Raw genomic sequence first — 25,300 nt, forward strand, 5'->3', positions numbered from 1 at the left:
CCAGTGCGTCGGCGAAGTGTTCATACGGTGGATGGCACCAACTTCATTGTATTGTTCTTACGAAGCCTGTGATCTCTGAAGGCCAGAGCTACTGCATTGCTGTCTGTTTCGTCAAGTGCGAACACGTACGGCCGTTCTCATCCGTTGCTACGTGAATGCTCCCGTGCTGTCACAGGCCGCGAGTGTTATTGAGCAAGGCAGACAAGCTGTTTTGTAGTTAGATGGGCTAACGCCGTCGGCACTTGCCCTTGGGCATTGTTTATCAAGTGCTGATCGCCTAGAACATTGCGGTGACACGTAAGTATTTTTAAAGAAAGCGGCCTGCCGGTTACCTCGTCAGGTGATGGTACACTGAGCGACATAAAAAAAATTGCCCGAGACTACGTTGCAGTGCACCTTCCTGTCATCAAAACTTCGATAAACCGTGGAAATCAATATTCCTGACACCTGTGCCGAAGAAACCAATGCAGCTAGCTGCATTAGAGTTTCTTGTGTCTTTTTGCGTCTCGCCGATTAAGAGCACTAATTCGCAAAACACGTTATCATAATAAATATAGTCAATTCTGCAAGAGTCATCGGAGATCCAATATTATAGGGCCTGTGGACGGGACCACCAGCAGCAGCAAGTCGGGCTGATGAGGAGGCGCAAATGTTAAAACAATACATGCGTGAACAAAAAAAGAAAAACTACGAAAGATAAACTGCAATGGGACTTGAACCACCGACCTCGCCAGTTGATGTGTTGCTTTAACCAACTACGCCACAGCTGCCGATCTGTTCAAGATGGCAAACAAGCCAATTTTGTATTGTCGTCACGGTAAACCTAACAAATATTTTTTTTTTTCACTTTTTTGTTTGGACGTAACTTTACCGGTTTTTATCGTTATGTCTAGACGTACCGCTAGACATTCCCGACTATTGAAACAAAGTGCCTAACCGAAAAATGCATGACGTCACTTCCGTGCGGCGCAGCAGCCGTTTCTGCGTGGGGGTGGCTCGTGCGCGGTGCAGCAGTCTCTGCCAATTTATATACAGAGCCCGTATATAGAGGTGTGCGCCGAAATGTCGGCGCGCCGTCGCTGTTCTTTTTTTTTTTTCGTTTTGGACGCAACGATCAAGTTTTTTTTTAGTAAACATGGCTTTCTTTGGCAGTTTATTCTGTCACCAGTAAATTGTTGGTCCTTTCTTCATTCTGCCCTTTAGTAAACGCATCGCAATCAATTTGTCTGCCGGTTACAGTTAAATAACTGGATCAGAAAAAACGTCAGGCCTGCGCGGAAGGCGCAGCACAGTCGCAGCGAAAGCTAGAAGAGCGGCCTTTCAGAGCCTTTTTTAAACACTCATTGCGTAACTGCTGCGAGTACACTTGCTTGATACCCACTACGGCATTAATAATAAAAATTTTAGGGTGGTAAGCCAGCATTCGCTGTGCTATTTTTCATCATTTTTCTGATAAGCGTAGTGTCTTAAACACTTGCAAGGAAATTTGTGCAATTGTTCATGCAGTGGCTGACGACGATGAGGAATTATGCCTGAAGTGGGTATGCGCCACAGTTAATGGCTGAACAAGAACAATCTTTTGTAATGGGTTGGAGCATTGGATGACCCACACACTATGCTGTTCGCACTGTGCAACGACTGTTCAAATGATCTTTTGCTGTTTGAAAACGCTTTATAAGTCATATTAACACAATTGCTTTCCGACATCAACCCGGGTTCGAGCCTCATTGTGCCATTAATGCTGTTTTTTTATTTTCATGGAATGTGGTTACGGACACCAGTGGCGGCGGACAACTGTGCGTGACCCGAGTTGTGATCTAATAACAGCTTAGCTTCGCTATTAAACTTGTTCAGTACTCCTATAACAACGTAGGAAGGTAGTGTTGGACTCAAACGTAAGTTTTAAGCAACTTTCAAGCTCACTTTAATTTAGTGAATACAGGTCAGTGACAGCAAACGGCAGTGTTTGGCGAGGACTATATATACCAACATATTCTGGCTGACGATCGAGTCTACATGCTCCCTTGCACACAATCATGTATGAATAAAAGGTGTGGATAGGCGGTATTGGAATTGCAATCAACACGACTGTGAAAGCGAGTGAAGGAACATTTACAGTTCAAAGGGGAAGATCAGCACTAGTTAATGTAGAAACCTCCTAATGTAATGCCCTGACAAGAAAGGGGGACCATTAAGGTAATAAACTGAACTGAGCTGAATGCGTATGAAAGCAGTTGCTCATAGTTCCTTATAAACGAGTAGATCCAGCTGTTTGCGGCATGCGTATTCAGAAAAAGTCCGTTAAGTAATCGGATCACAGCCTTCAATGAAGAGAGAAAGAGACGATCAACACAGTTAACAGATGAAGTATGCTCTATCAAACAATTGATCCAGTTGGCAGGTTCAGCAAGGTCGACCGTTGGACAAGATTAGGATCACCATCAACTTCGTGTGAAGTACTGCACAGAACATGAATACATGCAGATAAAACACTAAGTACGTAATTTCTTCTGTTTGCTCCACTTTGTCATGCACTCGTCAGACAATAAAAGCGAGTAATCTGCGCCTTACTTCACGCGTGTTCTATCTTCGACTAAATTCGGCTAACTATATCTAGATGCCGATTTTTCTCAACGGTGTTTGAAACAGTACAACACTAACGCAGCTTGCTGTGCGAGTTGCTTCAGAATATACGGAAGAGGAATCCAACGAAAGACACCAAGACAGCAAATGAGAACAACCACAGATAGCAAGCCTTGGACTTCACTCACAATGGTTATTGCATAAAGCCAGCCCACACACAACCTAGCAAAGCGTGCATAAATTATGCTATCTGTGTCATTTCACAGTTGAACACCTGACAGTGCACAGGTGTTGAGGTGTTGCAAACAGCACATTTTCATAAACCACTACAGAGTAAACGCTACCGTGCAATCACTATGAAGCAACGCGAATTCTTTATTTGTAAGGAAAACTGATGGATGATTTACACATGACGCTTTGCCATGTTTTATTTTATTCTGAAGGCTTTTAATACTTTACGTTCAAGTTTATTTTTTATTCCTTTGCAATGACACTTAATGATTTGAAATCAAGGACGTAGAGCCATTGCAGTGCAGAGGCGAGTTTCCACCAGTGCCTGTAGGGAGTAGAATGTGGTGTTCATGCAGTCTGTCATTGAAGCTGATTGGTTCTTCTGACCTTTGTAGACAGGGCCGCACGACAAAAAAATTTCGAAACTCACGTACATCTGCGCTGCAAAGGCTCTAGCTGCTCCGATGGAGGCGGAAATACTGTAGGCCTGTGTGCTCACATTTGGGTGCACGTAAAAGAACCCTAGGTGGTCAAAATTTCCGGAGCCCTCCACTACGGAGTCTCTCATAATCATATGGTGGTTTTGGGATGTTAAACCCCATATATCTAAGGCTGTAGCTGCGCGCCCCCGACTTCAAATCAGGGTGCCATAAAAAAGGAATTGAGAAATAAAAAAAATTAATATGCAAGTTGTGAAGCCTATCAATATAATAAAAAAAGGCAACGTGACATATGTGATGCGAACCCTCAGTTTTTAGTTAACGGGCGCACGTGGTGTCGATACTTTGGATTTGTGAAAATGCGCTGTTTGCGACACCTTGACATGCTTCATTCTTGGCTTTGTATAGTTAAATGTGCAACGCAATAGGCTCAGATAGCCCACTTAGGCATGCGCTGATGGTTCATGTGTGTGGGGGCTTTCTTTAACAAATATTTAGTTGTTAGTCCTGCCCTTGTCCTGTTTGGTTCTTTCACTGTTTTCATGCTTTTGGATGGTTTCTTATAAAGTATAGTTCGCTAAAGATTATCACTTTTATCATCATGCGAGTGACAGTAACAACTGTCCTCACACACTTCCTCTTCTTCTGATAACTTCCCATCATGCGCATATACTGGCGGCCAATGACCAAGGTGTGGCTTAATAACGTGTAATTTGTTTTGTGTGTGTCTATCCCACTTGCTCTGGCAGTAGTCCGAGCTTTCGTTTGACAGACGGTTTAAGATCAAGGGCATGGATTGATATGGGTGTAGAGGAAGTGCTTTTGTGCACGGATGCAGCAAGCTGAATCTCTATCACATTGCCTTGGATCTCGCAGTGCCCTGGCACCCAGACCACTAGAACATGTTTGAGTGTGTAGAGTGTGCATAAAATAGAGTAAAGTGAGATGAGGACAGGGTTTTTCTGTTTTTTAAGAGTTTGCAGAGCTGTTACTACACTGAGGGAGTCCATTACTGCTTCTTGTAGTTGTAATTGTTTGATGTGTTTAGCGGCCACAAGTATCGCGTAAGCTTCCACTTGGAAGATACTTGTGTCTGGATGTAGAGGGCGAGCATCCTAGAAAGATAGGTCGACAGCAGCGTAGGACAGAGAAGTTAGACTTAGAGGCATCTGTAAAGTACTCAGGACGTGTGTATTTATGTTGAAGTTCCAGGAAGTATGTTCAAGTATGTTCGGATATGGGCAATGGCCGCGTGTTTTGCAACTTCAAGGAAAGACGCATGGCACTCTATAGTCTGCCACGGTGGCGGGTATGCTACAGGAGCCATTAAACTGTGTTCAAGTGACACACCAGTTTCTTCAACTAGACCTTTCAGGCGAATTGAGTAGGGCTGCCTCATCAAAAGTCTCTTTTGAAACAGAATGGAGCTCGACAAATCATTATTAGTGGAGTACGAGGGGTGCTTTTTTTCTGCTTTCACCTTAAGGTAATATACAAAGGACATGCAAGTTTTCTGCAGATGAAGCGACCACTCATTTGAATCAACGTAAAGGCTTTCTACGGGGCTGGTGCAAAAGCACCCGTAGAAATGCGGATGCCCAAATGGTGCACGGGGTCCAGCATCTTCAAAGCACTTTGAGTAGCAGACTGATAAACAACGGCCCCATAATGTAAGCGTGTGCGAATGAGGCTTCTATACAAATTCACAAGACTTTGCCTGTCATTACCCGGCATAGTATATGAGAACACATTTAGAACATTGATGGCTTTTACACGTTGTTTTTCAGTACTTGATGTGTGGTATGAAGGTTAGCCTGTGGTCTAAGATTAGGCCCAAAAATTTATGCTCGGCATTAACAGACAGGCGTTGACCATTCAGTTGAATGTCAGCTTCCGAGTGCATGCCTCTCTTTCGGTAGAACAACACACGTGCTTTTTTTGAGGGTTCAGTCGGAATCCATTTTCTTCTGCCCATTTAGAGACCTTATTTGAACCTGCCGATTACACATTGCCAGTTTGCATGACTTAAAGCCAAGCTGGACGTCATCGATATACGTACAATAGAACATATTGCGGGGATGGGAATGTGCAAGGAATTCATTTTGATAAAAAGTGCACAACTAGGTACACCGCCTTGCGGTACTCCCGTTTCTTGCACAAATGTTTGAGAGAGAACACTTCCCACATGGACACAGAATGTCCGATTGGACAAGTAAGTCTCGATTATGGAAAGCATTCTACCGCGCACACCCAGGTGAGACAAGTCTCTTAATATGCAAAAATGCCATGTTGTGTCGTTAGCCTTCTCGATATCCAGGAATATCGTTTGTGGACCAAAGTGTCTCGAATCTCTGCCTCGATACGCACCAGATCGTTGGTGGTGGATCTATACACCCTCTCAAAACCAGCCAGCCAGCTGGAAAACAGCCATCACATGCTGGAAAATAGCTATTTATTTATAAAATCACAACGCAACGATACAGTCGTACATACCACTTGCAACTTGGCTACAAAGTGGGTCGCCCACAAAGCGAGGTTGTACAGTGCTCACATGATGAAATGCATATACTTCATTTTTCATGGGCTTTAGTTTGTGGCACATCTACGTACTACTGGCTTGTACACTTACATCTGTGCTAACAACTTGTTTGGGGGCCAGATTCGTAGCGATACGATGTGGTTGTTTCATGTAATTGCACAAATTACTTGCTATTCAAGTTTTGATGTTGAGTTGTGTACCGTGAGCACAGTACCTTATCACAAGAGTTTTTAGAGGCATCGGCTGGGAGGGAGGTAAAGCACTCTTCTCTTTGTACATTCAGGACTAGAGTAAAATGCCAGAAGCATACCTTTTTTTTCCTACAAAAATTGAGCGATACAATCAATATCAGTTGTACGATTTTGTACGCATAAAACACACAGTTTAACACTTTTTTTTTCACACATCACAATCGTTTAGAACGCCAACAAGATTTCACACATTGTGCATTAAAATGGTAATGCACTTGACTAGCACAAAAGAGACTAGCCTCGAAATGAAACTAAACATAGAAGACAGTCTAGCATAAAACGCTAATTGCCACAATAAAAAATTGTTTGTACATACGCATATAAAATAAAAAATACTGGCTGATTAATTATTTTATAAATGCAAAGAAGACCTCCTCCTCTTCTTGCTCCCTCTCCAGGTACACTTCAGCAGAGGAACCTGAAATTAAATATTTGTGACAGTTTCAGGTGACAAAGCTTTCTGGTATATTCTTTTTTCGATAACTCTATACACGGTAATTTCACAATATGGTCAAACCCCAACATAACAAATCTAGTTATAACGAAATATCAGTTATAACAAAGTAAGCGAAAAATTGCAAGAGACAGTATACATTTATAACAAATTTTCGGATATAACAAACTTATTTTCATGCAAGATGAATGCTAAAATGAGGTCTTAATATAGTATGTTAAAAGAGTAGTGACATGCAGGTCTTCGATTGCGATTCCCATGCGTAAAGCATCATAAGGACACCACGAAGGGCGTCTTTATGATGCCCTAACCTCGTCAAATGCGTGTCTAGGTGATCGCTGGGCTAAAAATACTTAGGAGCTTGCTGTCACAAAATGGCTACTTCGTGTGCGTGTAACTGAATGCCATACCGCAAAAAAAAAAAAAAAAAAAAAAAAAAAAAAAACAGAGTCAAATTGTTCTCAGTGCAGCTGATATTTTTGTAGATTGTACGTCAGTTATTGGGTATGCAGTAACTTTCATATGACAGTGATAGGCACTTTTTTTTGGTCGCAGTGTGTAAAACAATGGTGTCCTACATATAGGATGGCTCCAAAACTATTATTCGAACGAGTTTTTTTTAACAAAAGCTTTATTCTGTTTTCTGAAGTCGTAGACGCAAACATTTTAGGGAAATAAATCAGTTTTGTCAATTTTCCCAAGTTTGGGCATATACGAGATAATAATGCTTGAACTGTAGGATTGCTGCACGCTAACACTACAGTACTTGTGAATGTGTGTCTACATACATTGCCTTGCATTGCACAACCTATTTTTTTATTAGATATGGATGTTAATAATGCTTGAACAGTAGGATTGTTGCACACTTACACTACAATACCTGTGAATGTGTGTCTACATACATTGCCTTGCATTGCACAACATACTTTTTATTAGCTATGGAGCATTTTATATATACATTTATTTTATTGAGGCATTTCAGTATAATTTCAACTCATGGAACCACTTTTAAAAGAAACTATGAAAGAAACATGCATGATAAAATAGTCGCACCTATTAAAAGAAACACACATGGCCCATTTCTAGCCCCCGAAAACAGAGCTTGTAGATAATTTGGAAGAGATGGAATAAACGTACACACTTGAGGTGGGCTTTTAAAGTATTCAGCCCCAATATTTTTATCCAGTAGGCACAACCAAATATTCTCATCTTGTATACTGTTGACCCTCACAAGACCACACAGACATTATGAATATCAAAGTACAGTCCACTCTCATTTATTCAAACTCGAAGAGACCTCTCAATTTCATTTGAATGATCAAGAAGTTTGAATTATCAGAAGTTCTCAGATAAATGACTCTGGGTGACGTGACGTCACACAATATGATTACGCATTGCTTTTATCAAATTTAAAAATTTTTCAAGCGTTTTTAAATGCTACTGAACGCAGTGCACAGAAAGCAGAGATACAAAGTCCACAAGTTTATAGGCCATTTTCTGCTGATCAGATCTTTTAAAGAAATCGTGAATCGCCCACTTCTTCATTGCTACAGGTATGTGTCTTCAGCACAAAGCTCTCTATACCAGCTGAGAAGCATCACGGTTTACAAGGCCTCGGGGAAAGTCTCAAGTTCCACCCATTGCCAATGGGGGGCGAAAAAAATCGCCAACTAAAGAACAACCATAGTGGCTCCGTTCAAATCTGCCCTCGGGGACACCAAAAAATCCGCTAGCGGCACCATAGAAAGCTCAAAATTTAAAGTGAAGAGAGCCACTATTTTCGCAAAAATGTGTTCGTTTCTATATAGATAAAAGATGAAATTTGAATTTCACGTAGTGCACAGTACTTCTAAGCACTAAAGTTGTTTAGCGATCGTGGTGCCATGCAAGTTCCGTTATGGATTCTCTTATCGGTGACGAAGCGGAAAACATGCGCTGCTTGTTCCCTGCGCTGCTGCGGTTCGACGGGAGCAACGGGGGCAGCCGATGCGCATATTAGCAGTTTTCATCCGATGATTGCCGTGGTCCTCTGCAGTGCGTTTTCTTTCTAGCACGTTTTTATTAGTTAACGTAGTGCTGTGAGAACAGCCATACCGGCAAAGGCGTCATTTTGGGCAAGTTCCTCGGTGATGACCGGGAAATTATTTTTGCCAATGCGCGCATATTTAATATTTTTTGTCGGTGATTTCACTCCGAGACCATGTTATCGCTGTCAGTGTTGTGTACTTGTGCACTACATTCATTTGCACTGATCCTGCACGTGTTCTAAATGCTTGCACTTCTCGTGACATTCGCTCCACCGTAATTTCCTTGCGAAAAACCCAACGTCCTAGTGTCCTCAGATTGACCGCAGTTTGTTGTAATGAAACAAAAAGTGGGGATGTTAAGCTGTAATTGGCGAAAGCAGGAGCAGCAATTTGAAGCTGTTGCTGAAGCACCTCATGCCAATTTTACGACTGTTTTGTAATGATAGTTCCGACTAACAAGACACGCTTTTCTGTTTGGTTTGCTTTTGAAAACGAAGGTGTGTTTCGTTTTATACATTTGTTTACTCGCAAAGCCTTTTTTTTTTTTTGAAAGCCTCCAATACTTATTTTTCATTTTTAGACTGTGCTTATATAAGCACACTAATTTTTAAATAGTAGTGGAAAAGCACTTGATATTTTCAGGAATGAACCTGCAGAAAGTGTGAATTAACAGAATACTGGAGTTTGAATTAAGAGGCTTTTAAATATAGTAGACACTCAGTAAATGGAAATCTGTTAAACGTAACTATTGCCTAAATGGAACTATTGCCTCTGCAATGCTTGTTTTCAGCTTGTAATCAGCAGCCATGTCCATCTCTTAGTACACGGAACTCCTGTTAAATTGAACATATTTTTCCGGTCCCTTCAGGTTCTGTTTACTGAGAGTCTACTGTACATTGAAAGAATAGAGGGCCAACCAAAATACCGAATTTCGATTAATTAACTAAAGGTATGGAATCATCAGCATTTAAATTATTGCGATTTTACTATAAAATCAACTAAAATATCTTTCCATTGCACTTCAAGTTTTAAATAAGAATAATCTAGTAATAATCATGGATATAACAAATTATGAATTTCATTTTCATCTCGTAAAACAATACATGTGAAATGTTCCTCAATAACATAAAAGAAAAATGAATATCCACCTGAACATAATACTGGATTTATTGAGAAAGTGCTTCGGTACTTCTTGAAGATTCCACTATAATGGACGTATATCATACTATACTGGTAAAGATCTCAAACTGTCAATGAAGCGCTCTGTGGCCAATAGCAAACACATAAAATTTACAGCGAACTCCAAGCTGTCTGGAACTCTGTGAAGTATCGACATTTCATCTTGGATGCTGTTGTGATGCTTCAGTAGTTCTGTGGTCAAATTCAATAAAGTGATTGGCTCTTCTTACAGCTTGTGCAAAGGAATCGATCGGGGGATTCAATGCTTATCTAGTACTGTTATGATCAGAAGTTCCCATTTGACACGCCATTAAAAGCTCATAAAACAAAGTAACCACATACATTCGCCATTTCAGCAAGGCCCTGTCTAATCATTTAGTGCCTAACCTGTGGTCGCAACTAAAATGTGTGCACGGTGTGGTTTACACTTTTCAGTTCCAACTGTGCCTTGACATCAGTCACGGCAGGCACGTGCAACATATTGTGACATTTTAACCGCCGCTCCGCACGGCTGCTCTGTTGGCGACATATGGGCAGCAATTTTGAGTGTTTTGGCTATGCACAAGGGCCAATTTTGAATCTTTAGGTACCAGACGTCATCACAACTAGCTGGAGCACTGTGTGAAGTCGCTGGAGTCGATACTGTACACCGATGTCAAGTTGCTGTCAATGTTGGCCGATATGCCACGGGAAAATCGACTAATACAAAAATAAAATACGTTATAAGCACTTGCTCATAACATATAACGTAGCACTAGCTCAGAGCAATTTCTGTACACAGGAGATTTGTATGGCAGAGTAAGCTCAGCTTTGCAAAATCTTGTCAGCATTCCATTAATGTAATAATAATAAATAGTCTTGATTTCATGTGAAAAGATAAGCCTCCAAATTACTAGGTAACCATTGAAAGCATCTTTTTGTACTTTTGACATAATGCATCCATAACGTTTCTTGGAATTGAGTATCTTATGTTTGCGACTGCATTGAGACAGAAATTACTTCATTTTTACTGAAAAATAAGTATGCAGACTTTAAGAGCCAACCACCTCTCCCAGTAAATTCATTTTCACCATGGGGCACAAACAACTTTACAGGGGGCGATAGCACCCCCACACTTCTCGCAGATATGCCAAGTTAGGTTAAACAGCCTCCGAGCAATGGGTGACGCAGTGACTACGTGGGTTCATCATCATCATTATAATTAGCATAGTAGAACCAGCAGTACAGCCCGGCGGCAAGGCTAGTTGGCCGCACAGAAAACGTTGGGGAGTCTCTCTGGCTTTGGGGCGGCGATGGGGATGAATGTCTCCTGAAGAAGATCCACGGACGCCAGACCGTCTGTCCACTCCCACGGGTCCCTCGTGGCGAATCGGCCACACCGAATTGGCGGTCGCGGTGCTGTGTTTCCAGTATGTTAAAATATTGTACAATGCTGTTTAGCGTGTCACTAGTGACGTACACTAAGATCTTCTTATAACAAAATTGCATCTTACCTCAAAATGTGTTATATCCAAAAATGTGTTATAAAGGTATATCCGACACCATTGCTAGACTATTCTTTATTTACTTGGTTATAACCAATATTTCCTTATATACACGTTCATTATGTCGAGGGTTGAGTGTGTTTGCTTCAGCTGGCGATATTGTTTGTAAGTGCAGTTGAACAAAGTTCGTGAGTTCCAAGAGTGTGGTGCATCAATCAAGACCCCAAATAGGCTATAACAGAATGAAGATAAAAAGCCAGCACCCATTAGCTGAGAGGCTGGGGTACGAATGGTTTTGTTTTTGTGTCCCCCAAAAAACATGGCAGTTCATGCTTATGGGCTTGTAGACAGACGGCACTGTTCACTTTATTTGGCACTCACGTGCATATAGTCCTGGGCATGTTAGCCATTCGTACGCACATATATTCAACATACCACAACTTTTGTTTAAATGAGCTTAGATCATCAATTTTTGTTTCCTTGCATTTATACTCATTCCAGGTCATACCAATGTCTTTCATTCTATTCTAATTCTCTCAGTTTAGGAAAACTATGGCTCCCGAAATCCCACTCAAAATATAAAAACTATGTATTGTACTGGAAAAAACATTTAAAATCGGCACACAAATATACGAAATTTCGCTGGATTCATTCAAATAGATAAAGAAGTTTTAATAAAGTATTCAGACGCAGTGTGCCCCTTAAGAAGTCATGTCTACAAATGTGGACGCTGGTAGTGAAGAGGTTAAATACTTAAAATTTGCAAACTTTTCTCAGACGCTGCTTACCTAAAAAGAAATTTTCAAGTAAGGCAGGCCAGATGCTACGTTCAGTTCTTGACCCTGAGAGAGCACTTGCTCCTCGTCTACTTGCTCTGGCGGGTGGTGGGCCTCTGGCTAGTGCTAGCACTTGCTGGGGAGCCACCGCCCCGCGCCGACGACCGTTTCGCGATGCAATACCTGCAAGGACCATCACAACCAACGCGCTTTCGGTCTGGCGACACCATAATCAATCAACTTAAGTCAAGCCAGAAGGACCAGAGTGAATTACTGCAGTGAATTACAGGCGAGCACATTTCAGTTCAAAGTGCTCAAATGTTGGAGGCCCCACAAGGAAACAAAAGTTAATTCCTTAAGCTGTTCGACCAAATACCTCGCACGGCGGCACACCGCTCCTTTTGTACACATTACTGACTGCGTGGAAATGCGATTATAACTCTCAGAAAAATTGGGCACTCAGCAGTTTCACGCGTGCTTACGACGCAGGCGCAGTACCATTTTGTCATTTTTGTCAATTCTTTGCCTTGTTTCGTGGTCTTTCGGGCTTGGTGACGATAAGAAATTATCTCGTACAGCAAAAGTTGAATGGCAGCATATCGCGGCACAGCCCAGCTATTAGACAGCCATTGGACAGTGCCATTTTCGAAAGAGTACAAGATCGGGGGTTTCAAGGCCCCCACATTCGTCTTCAAAAATGTCGCCACGAGTACCAGCTGATGGAAGGAGACGCATCGTAGAGTTAAGCATCCAAGGCTTTTCTCAGCGGGTCATCTGCCGGCTCCTTCAAAGGTCAAGAAATGCGGCGAGTCGTGCCATCCAAGCGTACCGACAAACAGGGGGGGATCAGTGACAGAGACCGTGCAGGAAGGTCAAGATACACAGATGAAGTGGACAGGCTAATTATCGCCGCCGTAGTAGCTGATCCCCATATAACAGCGAAAGTCATAAAGATGCGTTGCATCTCAACGCGTCCGTCTGGACTATCCGTAGGAGGTTGGCAGAAGCAGGGCTTGCCAACTGCGTCGCGGCCCAGAAGCCCCACATCACGGACAGGCAAAGATCCATGCGACTGCAGTTTGCACGTTCTGTGCAGACATGGGGATCGGAAGAGTGGGGAGAAGTCGTGTTCAGCAATGAATCGACGTTTTCAAGTCGCTAGGATCAGGAACGGTGAGTATGGCGTCTAATGAACTCGAGGTAACATTTGCGATTTGTCTTCTACATTAATGTCATCCTTGTACTATTTACCATTGAATGTGTTGAAAGAGTAGTGCACAGGGTAAGTAACGGCAGCTGGAAAAAATTAATGGCAGGTCACCCACTACAGTGCGCCTTAATTACGTTGTGGTTAAGGCAAGTAAAGCGCAGCACTTTATTGTCTTCGAACTTGCTGTAGAACGTTGCTTAGCTTTGATTCTCTTTAAGCTGTGTTACTTCTTATCGTGAGCAGCTCGCCAAACTTAAGCACCTTAGCCAATGTTTGTATATTGTACCTGATTACCTTAGAAAAATGCAGTTCAGTTTGCGAAGCCTTCTGGAACGCACTGAGGGCGCCTTACGAACATGTCGAATATTGCGCACCATCTTGGCGATCTCGCATAATTAAAATTTCATTATATGGTTCTTCAAGTAAGACGAAATTGTTCGGGGATAAAGTGACTATGTGCCATTGTCGTTCTTATAAATCCGTGTAACCAATCAAGCATTTCCTTCTTCGGCAGGTATTCACCACAGTACACGCAGTCGGTCTTTGCCAGTGGCCGATGCTCCACGAGTGTCTGAGCCGCTATGACCAGGGAAGGACTTTGACCACGGTTTCTTATCGATAGGAACCTTTCAGCCTCCACGTACTCCCTTATAATAGAGAGAGAATTGCTTCCTTATGTCGTGAATGGGCCGTTCAAGGATGGTTGTTTCGTGTACCAGCATGACAGGAGCCCGATTCAAACTGCTCGCAGTGTGAAATCTTTGCTTGAGGGCCTTGCTGTTCGCACATAGGAATGGCCACCTGTAGAAGCGGACCTGAACCCCATTGAAAATATCTGGGGTCTCGTGAAACGCCGACTTGCGGCGCGGAATCTCGGAAGTTCAACGAAGGAGACCCTCTTCGCGGCCATACAGGAGGAGTGGGAAGCACTTTGTTCCTGCCCCGAGATCGTGGCCGCGCTTTACAATTCGATGCCATCTCGTGTGGCGCAAATGATTGCCGCCGATGGGCGTTTGAATGAATACTGAAAGTAGTGATCTTTCCTGGATAGCAGTTATAGCTATCGTTTTCTTTTTTTTCCTGGCTTATAAGAATAAACTGTTTATCGCATTTCTTGGCTATTCATTCTGGACACGCGATATTCGCACCAAGAAATGGAGCTAGCATAACGTCTCCATACAGAGCACAAAATTCATCACTGCAAGATGAGCATATCACGCAACTTCGTTTGATAAAAGCTGAGAAACTACATGTTTTCTGCGCTGCATCAAGGGAGAAAGGGTATTGCACGGCGCGCTAGAGCCATGCTATTACATTAGAGGCATTTTCGCCGCTATATTATCGCTCGGGAGTACCGGTGCTTGCACAGCGACTGCAGAAGTGGCACCTTGCGTCGTCCGCATCGTTTGGAGATGCGCGCCGTTGAAACGAGCGAAAAGGCAGGCTGCTGGGTGATATGGTACGAGCGTTCGCAGCACGCGTTCCCGGGCAGAGCCGTGCAGCCGCCAGAGGCGTAGCGATGCGCCTCGGCACGCGCTCCCGTGGTCTCTAAAATTATGCACTCGACTGTACATACAAATTTGCAGTATTGGTTTGCGAAAGGCATCTTTCCCTTTGCAGTTTCATGCTTTCCACCTGCATGTAGACACTGCATGGACTCCATCAGGCAATTTCAGAGTTCCCCTTCAAGATTCTCACGACAGAACACGACTGTTTTTGTATTTCGACTCCACTGAAGGGCAGTTCCTAAAGTGTGGAATCTAACTGGCACTCTTTGTGCTCGGCAACGCAACGCATTAGCTGCTGGACAACTCCTGCAGTTGTCCAAGGTGACGACCCTCGCTCCTGGAGCATTACGTAGCACCAACTGAACTTCAGCAAAGCAGAGTTCAATAAGATGATTGACAGGAACCAACGAAAACACGTAAGTTCAAAGTGTTTCAGTTCACCGTCAACAGCAGTTCTTCGAGCAAGCGCGAATTCTCGTTAGAACAAAACTGCAAAACGCATTCTCACGACACAATGAAAACGTGAACGCAAAATCGTGGGCTCGCGCAAACACTACGATTTCCCCGCGTTTCGCGTTATGCCTGCTTTGCGCATCGGAATTTTCTCTTCCCCGATGCTTATCGCGCAGTGGCAAGAGTCGCGTCTAAATACTCTGCAGGCACGGGGCGCCTGATGAATGAAAAGCGAAGTCAACGCACAACACGCGTCTGTATCAGAGCAAATGGCAAGGCAACTGTAGCTTGCATAAGCAACACGCGAGCTAACAGACTGTCACTGCTAAAGTGCGACTTACTTCTCGTGTTCTTTCTTGTCCGAAGCCCACATTTCTTCGCCGCACCGTTTCCGGGGGCACTTTACGACGCCAACAATCTTCATCATCTCTTTAGTGGTGTCCAGAAAGCGGGGGCTGCATGAAAACGAAACTCACGTTAACGCAATTGAGACGTCCGACTATATTAGCTACTAGTGAGCGGAAACAGGCGTATCCAAGGTCACCGCCATCAGTTACCAGGATAATGGGAATGCCAACGCATCTTTGCAGATTGGACAGAAAAAAAACACAGGCCTCAAACTTTTGTCGACTGGTTCGTACAGACAGGACGCGCACACGAAGTGCTGGCACAGGCCGAATACCAGGCTCTGGCTCGGCCCTAGGCAGACAGGGCAATTAAACCTGAAAGTGCACAAGACATTAGGCATAGCGACCGAATCCAAACACGACGCCAAGAGCGGTGCTTATTAAACTCACGCCGAGGCGACACCGGTGCGATTCATGGTAAACGCTTGCAAGAAACGTGACAGTTGTCAGTCTCCGGTTGGCTTTGGAGGGCAGAGGTCCCGCACCTGCCAGGTTCACGGAAAGACTAAATGTGATCTACTAACGCCTGTAACTCGCATAAATTGGAATCAAACACGCGCCAAGAGCGAGCGACGCGGGCGATAGGAAAACAGTTGGTCTCTTCGTTTTGGCTGCACCGGCTGAACCAGTTCAAAGGGTGCAGCACCTTCGTCCTCGTTTTGCCGGAGCAGCGCGCGCCCTCTGTCGCACCCTCTGCACTGGCTCCCTCGTTTTGTCTAGGTGTAAGCCTAGTTCCTGACGAGTTCTGTACCGGCGTGCACGCACTCCAAAGCAGGTGCAGAGTAGTGCAGCATGGCGGGCGTCCCCCCAAGGCCAGAGCAGACGACGTTGCAAATAGTTGTTCAGGGCGTTCAAAAGGAAGTTAAGGCACTTCACAATCCCGACGGGTCATTTATGACGGACGCCAACGGTTACGTCTATGAGGCATCAGGTAAGTCAGGCTGCATGCATTGCCAAAAAACGTGGTTAGCGGCCAGGAGTCGTAGTCGGTCAGCAAACAGCCTCGTAGCATTGCTTATGCTATGTCGGTATTTTTAATCTTGGTTTTCGCCCTTGCAGACGGCAAGCGCGTTACGTTGCGGTTCATGGCAGGGAATCGTGAAAATGACCCCCCTCCGGCACAACCGCCGACGCCTTCTCCTGCCTGCGACGGCGACGTTGACAGCGATGGGGCTTTAGCCGCATTTCCAGCAGCAGCCGCGTCGGCTGAAGATGTGGAAGAGCTTTGGAGCGCCCGAAAAACAAGGTTCTTCATCGCCAAATACTCGGAAATGAAGGACTTGGTGGGAAAAACCAGGGCACTTCGGTATGTCATCCTATGTCCAAAATTATTTGCAGCTTTTTATTATTCCGTTTCACTCTAGGCAAGCACCAACAAGATAAGGGCGCATGAAGTTCACAATGGCGATGGTTATTGTTGCCTACATTTTACTGCCAGCAATTTACATTTTACTGCCCCCCCCCACTGAAAAAAAATTTTGGCTATGCGCCTGACTGTGACATATACGTTTACATATACACACAAACAGTATGTATAGTCACGCACATATATACACAACGAAGGCATTCGTAATGTTTCATTAAGTCAAGTGATCTTCAAAAACAGCGACGGTGCTTTTGTGTTGGGCATTGCACAACCGCTGTCTTGCCGAAAAGGTGCAGCACCTCCAAGCTCAAGCCATGTTGCAAGTGTAGTGCTGCCTTGAGAATTTGCACTAGAGGGAATTGCATGTTGTTATTCTGAGGCACATCTCTAGCAAGTCTCGCCCTGCAGTCCTTGTGTCTTCACTGTCTGTCCGCATTTCTCTCGCACTGCCACTTTTCAAGATGGTGCAGCTCATTGTTAAAAGAGATATGCTTCTTGACACGTGCTACCCTATCTTTGAACCTAGACTGCGCCGTCGTGTCAGCAAACAAGGTTGCGCAGCTGCATGTTTTACAATGCAAAGACAGGTTAGAATATGGCTGTCTCCTTAGTGAAGCTTTATGATCCAAAAGAGTGATTTACACAATGTTCAACTTCTCCAACATAATGCTTCCCGCACAAAAAGAACGTTCGCAGTTATCAGAAGTGTGTGAATAGTGAATTTCGGAACCTAATCAAGTAAGAGTCAAATAGTAATGGCACCAAATAGAATACAAATAGTAATTGAATACTGTTTGAATAGTAAGTAGACCATTTTCAAAACAGCCTTAGAACAGAACATTTTATTTGAAACAAATAGTCACAAACTTTCGACAAAGGCCATTACAGTCAGTTTGAATCTACTCAAAATACCACAATTACGAAAACTAAGGTAATCTCGTATGCAGCAGGAACTAGAATATTCGTAACATTTTGTAATTGTAGGTTCAACTACGGCATTGACTAGCGTTATCAACGTGAGACTTTGTCACCTCACTTTAAATAAAATTGGGACACAAAAACAAAACAATTTACAACCAAACATTGCAGATACAACTAAATATGTAACGGAGCAGATCAACCCGTCATCACAACATGGCCTGCGCACTAAAAGCGGATAACAATGGGCGTTGAAATTTACATCTGCAAGAACAATTTACGCAAACGCAAAACTTGTATCTGTTGCTAGTCGTGAAGCTGCAAGCACTCGTAGTTCCCACCTTTGGTTATTACAAGACGAAGACAGGAGCTGATAAATGCGATACAGCTAAAGTGCAGTAAAAATTGAGCAAGAATGGAGCTTTCAGAAGCGCATTCATTCGACAATCAATATAGTGTAGGTAGTCTTGCAAAAGCTTGGGCTGCGTACAGGTCACATTAGGGATTGAAAGAATGACTTGTAGCTGTTTCGTTGTTTTGGGGTTCTCCCGCCAGTGCCGATTATTAAAAGAATATTTGTTACTTAGAATATGTGCAATTCGATTCGACTTAGGAACCGAATACAGTGCTGTTTGATTCATTATCCAAAATTTTCGAATAATCGAACATCCCTAGCAATTATCCCTGAAAGCTACACATATGAAGTACTAAGGAAAGGTTCATGTGCTACTGCAAGACTTGGGTCACGTTACGTCGCTTCCTTCTTTCCTACTAACTGTGCTTTGCTTTTTTGTTTAGCACAAGAAGGCTTCTGTGGAAGAAGTTGGCTGAGGCCATCAATACGGAGTTCTTGTGCAACGTGACTGCCACACAAGTGGAAAACAAATGGAAGTCGCTGGACAGAGCATATAAAAAGTCAAAAAAAGACAACAATTCTTCAGGTCACCACCGTGTGAACTGTGAATATGAAGAGTAAGTTACGATTGTGTCTTCATATCTTCAGTGATTCTCATAGTGTCTATTACAGAGAGCTGGCAGAAGTCTTGGAAAAAGAACATAGTGTAAATCCAAGGCTGCTCTTGGAGCCTGGAAAAACAATCCTGCCTAGTGCAAGTCCAGAGTAAGTAAAAATTACTTAATTTGTGCTGTAGCCTGGAAATGACATGGCACCTGTACAATTACTTTCAACAGCACCAGCATCACTGAAGCACCTCAAGATGCAGCAGTCCCAGTCGAGTGCAACACAGCATCCAAAGTTCGGAGCAGCACAACGCCAAAAAGGAAGCGCCAGAGTAGGTCCCAAGTCACGCCGCTCTTGGAGGCATTAGAAAAAATGCAAGCTTCGAGAGCTAAGCAAGAGGAGGCAGCAGTGAAACAACTGGAGGAAAGAAAAAAATGGGAAGAGGCAAAGGCAAAGCGGCATGATGAGCGCATGCAGCGATTCGATCGGTTGATCGACGTACTCTCAAATAAGGACGGGTTATAATATGGGCAATAAACTTTTATAACACTAGCAGTGTCTACTCCATCTAATTTGTTAAAAAAAAACATTGCTTCTAGACGCGGCACCCCACTTCGCAAAACATTTGCACACTGAATAAATCGCGAAGCAAAGATGAACTTCTAGCACTGTTCCTTTGCAATGAACTCTCGCAGAGACTGACTGTAGCCTGGCAGACTGCAATCAAAATCTCCTTCACTTTCATCATTGCCCACATCTTCTTCTTGGGGAAGCGTTGCAAGTTCCTCAAGGAAGTCCCTTTCATCGTTGCACATGTTGTGTAGCACACACGCAGCCATAACTATATAGCAGCACTGTTGCACACTTTTTGCATCAACAAGGTAGAGCCTCCTAAAACGCTGTTTAAGCAGGCCGAAGGTGTTCTCAATAAGCACTCGTTGTTGACTGTGTCGTTTATTGAAGCTCTTTTTCCACGTAGGAAAAGAACTTCCATTGTCCTTGAATGGGGTCATGAGCCATGGCATCAGTGGATATGCACTGTCACCCAGTATATAATTGTCTTCACATTCCTGAATTGCGCGTGCAAAGAAGGGGCTCTCCCTCAGGACACGGGCGTCGTGAACCGAACCTGGAAACCCAATAAACACGTTCAGCAACTTGTTCCTGTCGTCGCAGATTCCTTGCAGGATTATCGAAGGCCACTTTTTCCGGTTGAAGTAAGACTGCGTAGATTCGCTTGGAGTGAGTATCCCGATGTGTGATCCATCGATACAGCCGATGGTGTTTCTTGGGCCCTTGCCTTTACTTTTGGCGAGGAAGCCGTTCTTTATGCGGGTCACTTCCGCGCTACTAGGCCAGCAAATTATCTCATCGCTAATAGCGTGTAAGAAGTGAACGACCCGTGTCACACAAACATGAACAGACGACTCGGTAACATCGAATTTGTCGCCTATGGCGTACATAGATATTTGTGAGCCTAGGTACACAAGCGCTATGAGGCATGTTTTTTCGGCACTGATTTGTTGGCGGCCTTGCACTGCCCTTGGGTAGAAGGCTGAAGTCTTGAACTTGGCCCTGAAACTATCAAAAGTCTCCCTGGACAGCCTGAAGAGGCGCTTGAATTCATACTCATGGTACCTGCCGATAATGCTTTCGTACCCGGGTACACGGTTGGCATCGTCGCGCACCAACGCGCACGCGACCAAGATGCACGCATCGTCGTACTCATCGTCGCAGTCACTGCAAACGGCACCGCTGACGGAATCGTCGTCGCTGCTCGAGTCCAGCAATTCCATCGCAGTCACAAGAAGTGCCATCACGGCCGTGTATTGATCGGACAAGGCGGCGGAGGCGGCTATTTTAGGCTTACACTACAAGGTGTTCTCCGGCCTGCACTCACGTCAACTCACGCCTTCGTTTTGGCTGTAGCCGTCGCGCGCTAGTGTCGGCTAGTGCCGAGGCGTGGTTGAGGCTGCACCTGCACTTGCTCGACCGGCGCTGCACGCTCACTGCACCGCTTGGCACCGCTTTTTCTGCACCTGCACTTTTCTGAACTAGTGCAAGCCAAATCGAAGATTCCTAGTACAACGGTACCGGTGGCCGTGTCTGATTAGCTGACATTTTGTCACGTGCCCCAAACTGCGTTTTTTTTATTGGCTAGAACAACGCTTTTTCTTGAATAATGCTTTAATTAGCTCCGCAGCAAATAATTTCCCAATTCACTCAAAGATTGTATTTTATATATATATAAATTTTAAATTTCTTTATTTGTACTTTTAATGTAGTCTCCTTTTTGCATATGCGTGTGTTTTTGTTTCTAATTAATTTGGTTGCCATGGTAGTTGTGACAATATCATGTACACACATGCGTTCGCTGTGTCAACCTTGAACGAATGATGTTTGCTGCGCATCGTCCACTCCTCTGCACTCGTATTCCACAGCTCTATAGTCTCAAGCGGGAAAAATTAGCCAATATATTATCCAACATTTGATCCAATTGAAAACGAGACGGTAGCTAAGACACTGCTGTGTGGTAGCAGTAGGTTTGCATACAGCGCGCCTGCTCGCATTGCAATCTGCGATAAAGGATACCAAGAAAACACTTTTGCAATATGCGACCTAGAAGCTGCCATCAAGGCGCTGCAAGTAAAGCGCGCGTCGCGACAGTCGCGAAACGCGCGATTGCTGGTGCTTGCGTCAGGTAATCACCGCATACGCTCGTAGTGCCTGCTATCTACTTGAGGAAGTAATCGCTAAACTGAGACGCACAAGTGGCTCTCTGAGACGCAGCTGTTTCTACGTTTTCCAGGGTGGATAGAAAAAAAAAAGGCCAGGTGCTTTGACATAGCTCGGAAGGTACGTTATATATTTTGCAAGATCTTCACTGGATAAGCTTGAAATAGAGCCCGTCGGTTGGTTCCAAGAGTTCTTCGACCTTCAAACTTTCAACTCTTAAAGCTGACGGCGCGTGGTTGCCAATAAGTGCTGTCCGATATGTTAGAAGTCAGCATTACACGCGTGTTAAGAGATCGCAGCATGGCTGTAATTAGCCGTGTGGCATGCATTCTGTTCGTCACAAAATTAGTTGGTTAACCGTCGGCACTTATGGCGCTCGCTCCCGAAGACGCACGTGGGAGAGCCTGGTCTTATGCCCGGCCAATGAATAACGCGCTGTTTCTACAAGTGCTGGGCCAAATAACTTCCTTTGTACATCTTTATTTCTTACTTTTATTTCACTGGAAGGAATGTAAATATGTGGTTACAAAATTTAAATAATCGCGTGGAAGCGTTTCTGCATGCGTACTTGAACTTGCGTACGGCTACGAAACGACAAAAATGCTATAATCAGTAGGTTTACATTTTGGAAAAAAAAAAGAACATTTCATTTCATAGCTACTGCTTGAGCGCAAGTGTTTCTTATGTATGTAAACGCCAGTACAAGTGTTAGAAATGAACAATAATCATTAGCAATGCTAAACATATTTCAAGTGCTTATACATTTTATTGTTGCTCTAAAAATGTAAAGATGCATATGCCTTGAACCTCTGCTGTGCATGTAATGAAAACTTCATCAAAAAAAGACTCGTATTTTCTGTGAACAATACATGCCATTTTCTCTGATTTCACAAGCCAAACAGTTATAGTAAAGGTTCTTTCTGACTTGAAAAATGAATTCAACAAGGCACCCTACAGAAATTAGTAATTTTAAATAACCAATGAGTGTAGCCATGCACTGACATACTAGGACATTTTTACTAGTTTAAAAGCCATTTTTAAAGTTATTGAAGAATTCTAATTTAGAGTAGGTAGTACCAGATATGTGCCTACACTTGCATCATCTCTGCATAATGTGGCAGCATCTCTGTATAATTTTGTCTCCTGGGCAAATTGAGCCAAGAGCATGTTCTCCAGCTTGGGAATGCATTGATTTGGGCAAGTTGGTGTGATATCTCGCAAAGTTCACGAAAGTCAAGACACAAGAAAACACACACAAATATGATCAGCACTGGTTATCTGTCTTTTATGACATTCAATTATTAAATATATTCTTCAGCAGCTTAGTGTATGTATACCGGGCAATTTTTTAAATTTTAATAGTATTGCCGTGTAACTGAAATAGTTGTAAAAATATTTTCTGCACTAATCAAACCTTGAAGTGCTTAGAACATTTATTCTGATCTATTGCAATGCAGTATGTTGGATGTGACTGCTTGCAAGTTCTGTTCTTTTTAATACTGTTGCTGTTAATGCTACATCCTGTAAGAATAAATGGCATAAATCACTCTAGTAATCTTCTTACAGGGATGTTGTAAGTTGTCTCGATAAAATCATTTTTTTAAAATAGAATCTGTACGAGCTGCTTTAGCAAGTATATGTATACACTAGAGCTCATAGTGTACCATGTTCACTCGCGGTTGGAAATAACTTGGTAAATTTCCATCCCTACAAACCAGTGGAAAAAGAAGAGTGCTGGTGGAGACACGAGACAGCGTCTTCCTGTGTTCTACGCATAATCCTTGTTTATTTCACACTTCGGCACATATGTGTAGCATAACATAACAAGGCCTTTGATAACAACTTCGGGATTCCATCTGTATTAATGCCTCATGGGTGACCGTTCACAGCTTTGCTTAATTCATTTGGGTTGGTTTCTTAGTAAATAATTTTTTTGCCACTATAAAAAATTATGAGTACTAATGCTTGCATGCAGAATAACTATGGTTTGTACACAAAATAACTTGTATAATGCTTATATTCAAAATAATTGACCATGTGAAAGTATTGTAACAAAATTTTACTGTGTAGATGTCGAGTGCTATTCATTTTGATAATTTAGCATTCTATACATACTAGCATTGCTAAACAAAAAACTGCTTGATAAGAACAAATTGTACATTATGTGTGCATGAGATTCTGTACTAGGGCACTATATTGCTGATTATAAGGTTGGTGCATTCAATTTATGAATCTCATTGCCTGGAACAGCCATACAAAAGTAAGAGATGGAAACAGTATGTTTACAAATAATAACGGAGATGCAAATAAGCATGCTAAATAAAAAAAATCTGTATGAAGCACTTGCTACGCTAATGTCTGTGAAAGAGAATGGTGTGGATTGTGCAGAATATAAAAAGAGGCAACGTAAAAAAAAAAAAAAAAACCTAGAAAACTGGAGTGTCCTCCCACAGTGTTCAAGAAAGGCACCTAGATGTGGTAAATGAAACAGCAGTGCATTTCTTTGTAAGATTAAAGAGAGATAGTGCAAAAATTCTTTTATATTCAGTATTTGCAAAATGTGAATATAATATTGATGGAGTTCACCAAAACAGAAAATAAACATTGAAAGTTAACTAAAATTGAAATTATTGAAAGCTAACTGAAAGAAGCTGAACTGAAAGTTTGTTAGGTTACTTGAAGGTAATTAGTGCTATAATTTTTTTGGCTAAATGGAATAATTACCAGGTCTCAAACTTCTTATTTCTAATTAGAGATAGCTATCATTTAAAATCCTGCTGTGTATTAATTTGTTAAAAGATGGCAAGTATTTCTTTGTTAATGTGCATGTAATGTCAATGTGCACGTAATTAATGTGCATATTTTTACTATTAACAAATTTCTAGATGTGGCAGATGGTGACATCATAAATATGACCATTCATCGTTAAATTATCTGTGTAATATATAGCATGTGCTACATCGTTATGATTGCCATTCTGGTATTGATGATTTGTTAAACTTTGTATTTAGGATATTTCCAATTCACAGAAGCAAAATGTTTGCTGAATGTTATGAATTCATGCATGCAATGTCTATTAGTTCATACAATGCATCCATGTTCATGTTTCTACTGTTACTCAAAATTCATTCAGTTTATAAAGAAATTCACAAGTAATGATTTCATTTTTAGGAGTAAAATGCACAGTAGTTCAGCTTACATTTTTTATGTTGGTGAAAAAGAAACCTCACAGCCTTCAGCTATGTGGAAAAATGTCATTATTTTAATGTACCATAAGATATAAGTTACAACACAGGTGGAATGTAAAAGTTCACACTCTGAGATTTTAATGTACAGTTAACAGAGCTACACTTAAACCTCGATATATAGAACCCATATATAAAAAATATTAGTTATATTGAAGTAAATGAATAGTCTTTCAATAAATATAGTGTTAGGAATATACATTTATAACAAATGTTTGGTTATAACAAATTAATTTTTGTGTAAGATGCAATTTCATTATAATGAAGTTTGAGTGTATATGGTCAGTATTAAACTTTAGCAGTTTACTTTGACATTTCTTTCAGGAAGTAATCCAGCATATTAGTAGTTCCTGGTTAAAATATTTAGCATCAGTTTTGATGTTAGCTTTTAAAAGCATGCAGTTTCTAGGCAGCCAAGGACATAGTAAATTATTTTTATCCTTTTATTTAATATAAGACGTAGTGTATCTTGGTTATAGGAGCTTACACTGATTCTTTAGAATTAGTAGATCTCTACTGGTTTCAGAAGCTA

General features: G+C 42.5%; 1 protein-coding gene across 2 annotated transcripts; it reads right to left on the reverse strand.

Moving 5' to 3' along the window:
- Positions 1–5,689: 5,689 nt before the first annotated feature.
- LOC142761733 (uncharacterized) lies at positions 5,690–16,229 on the reverse strand. Of its 2 annotated transcripts, XR_012887200.1 has the most exons (5): positions 15,933–16,229; positions 15,693–15,857; positions 15,477–15,590; positions 11,977–12,147; positions 5,690–6,462 (listed from the first exon to the last, which is right to left on the reverse strand). XR_012887200.1 is itself a non-coding variant. In XM_075878641.1 (4 exons), the coding sequence occupies exons 1-4, from the start codon at positions 15,956–15,958 to the stop codon at positions 6,450–6,452; spliced, it is 318 nt and encodes a 105-aa protein (XP_075734756.1). In that variant the 5' UTR covers positions 15,959–16,229; the 3' UTR covers positions 5,690–6,449. The 2 variants fall into 2 exon arrangements, 1 of the variants encoding a protein (XP_075734756.1); XM_075878641.1 differs by lacking the exon at positions 11,977–12,147.
- Between the last annotated feature and the right edge of the window lie 9,071 nt (positions 16,230–25,300).

The sequence above is a fragment of the Rhipicephalus microplus genome, chromosome X (assembly GCF_043290135.1).
Source record: "Rhipicephalus microplus isolate Deutch F79 chromosome X, USDA_Rmic, whole genome shotgun sequence".
Classification (NCBI taxonomy): Eukaryota; Metazoa; Arthropoda; class Arachnida; order Ixodida; family Ixodidae; genus Rhipicephalus; species Rhipicephalus microplus.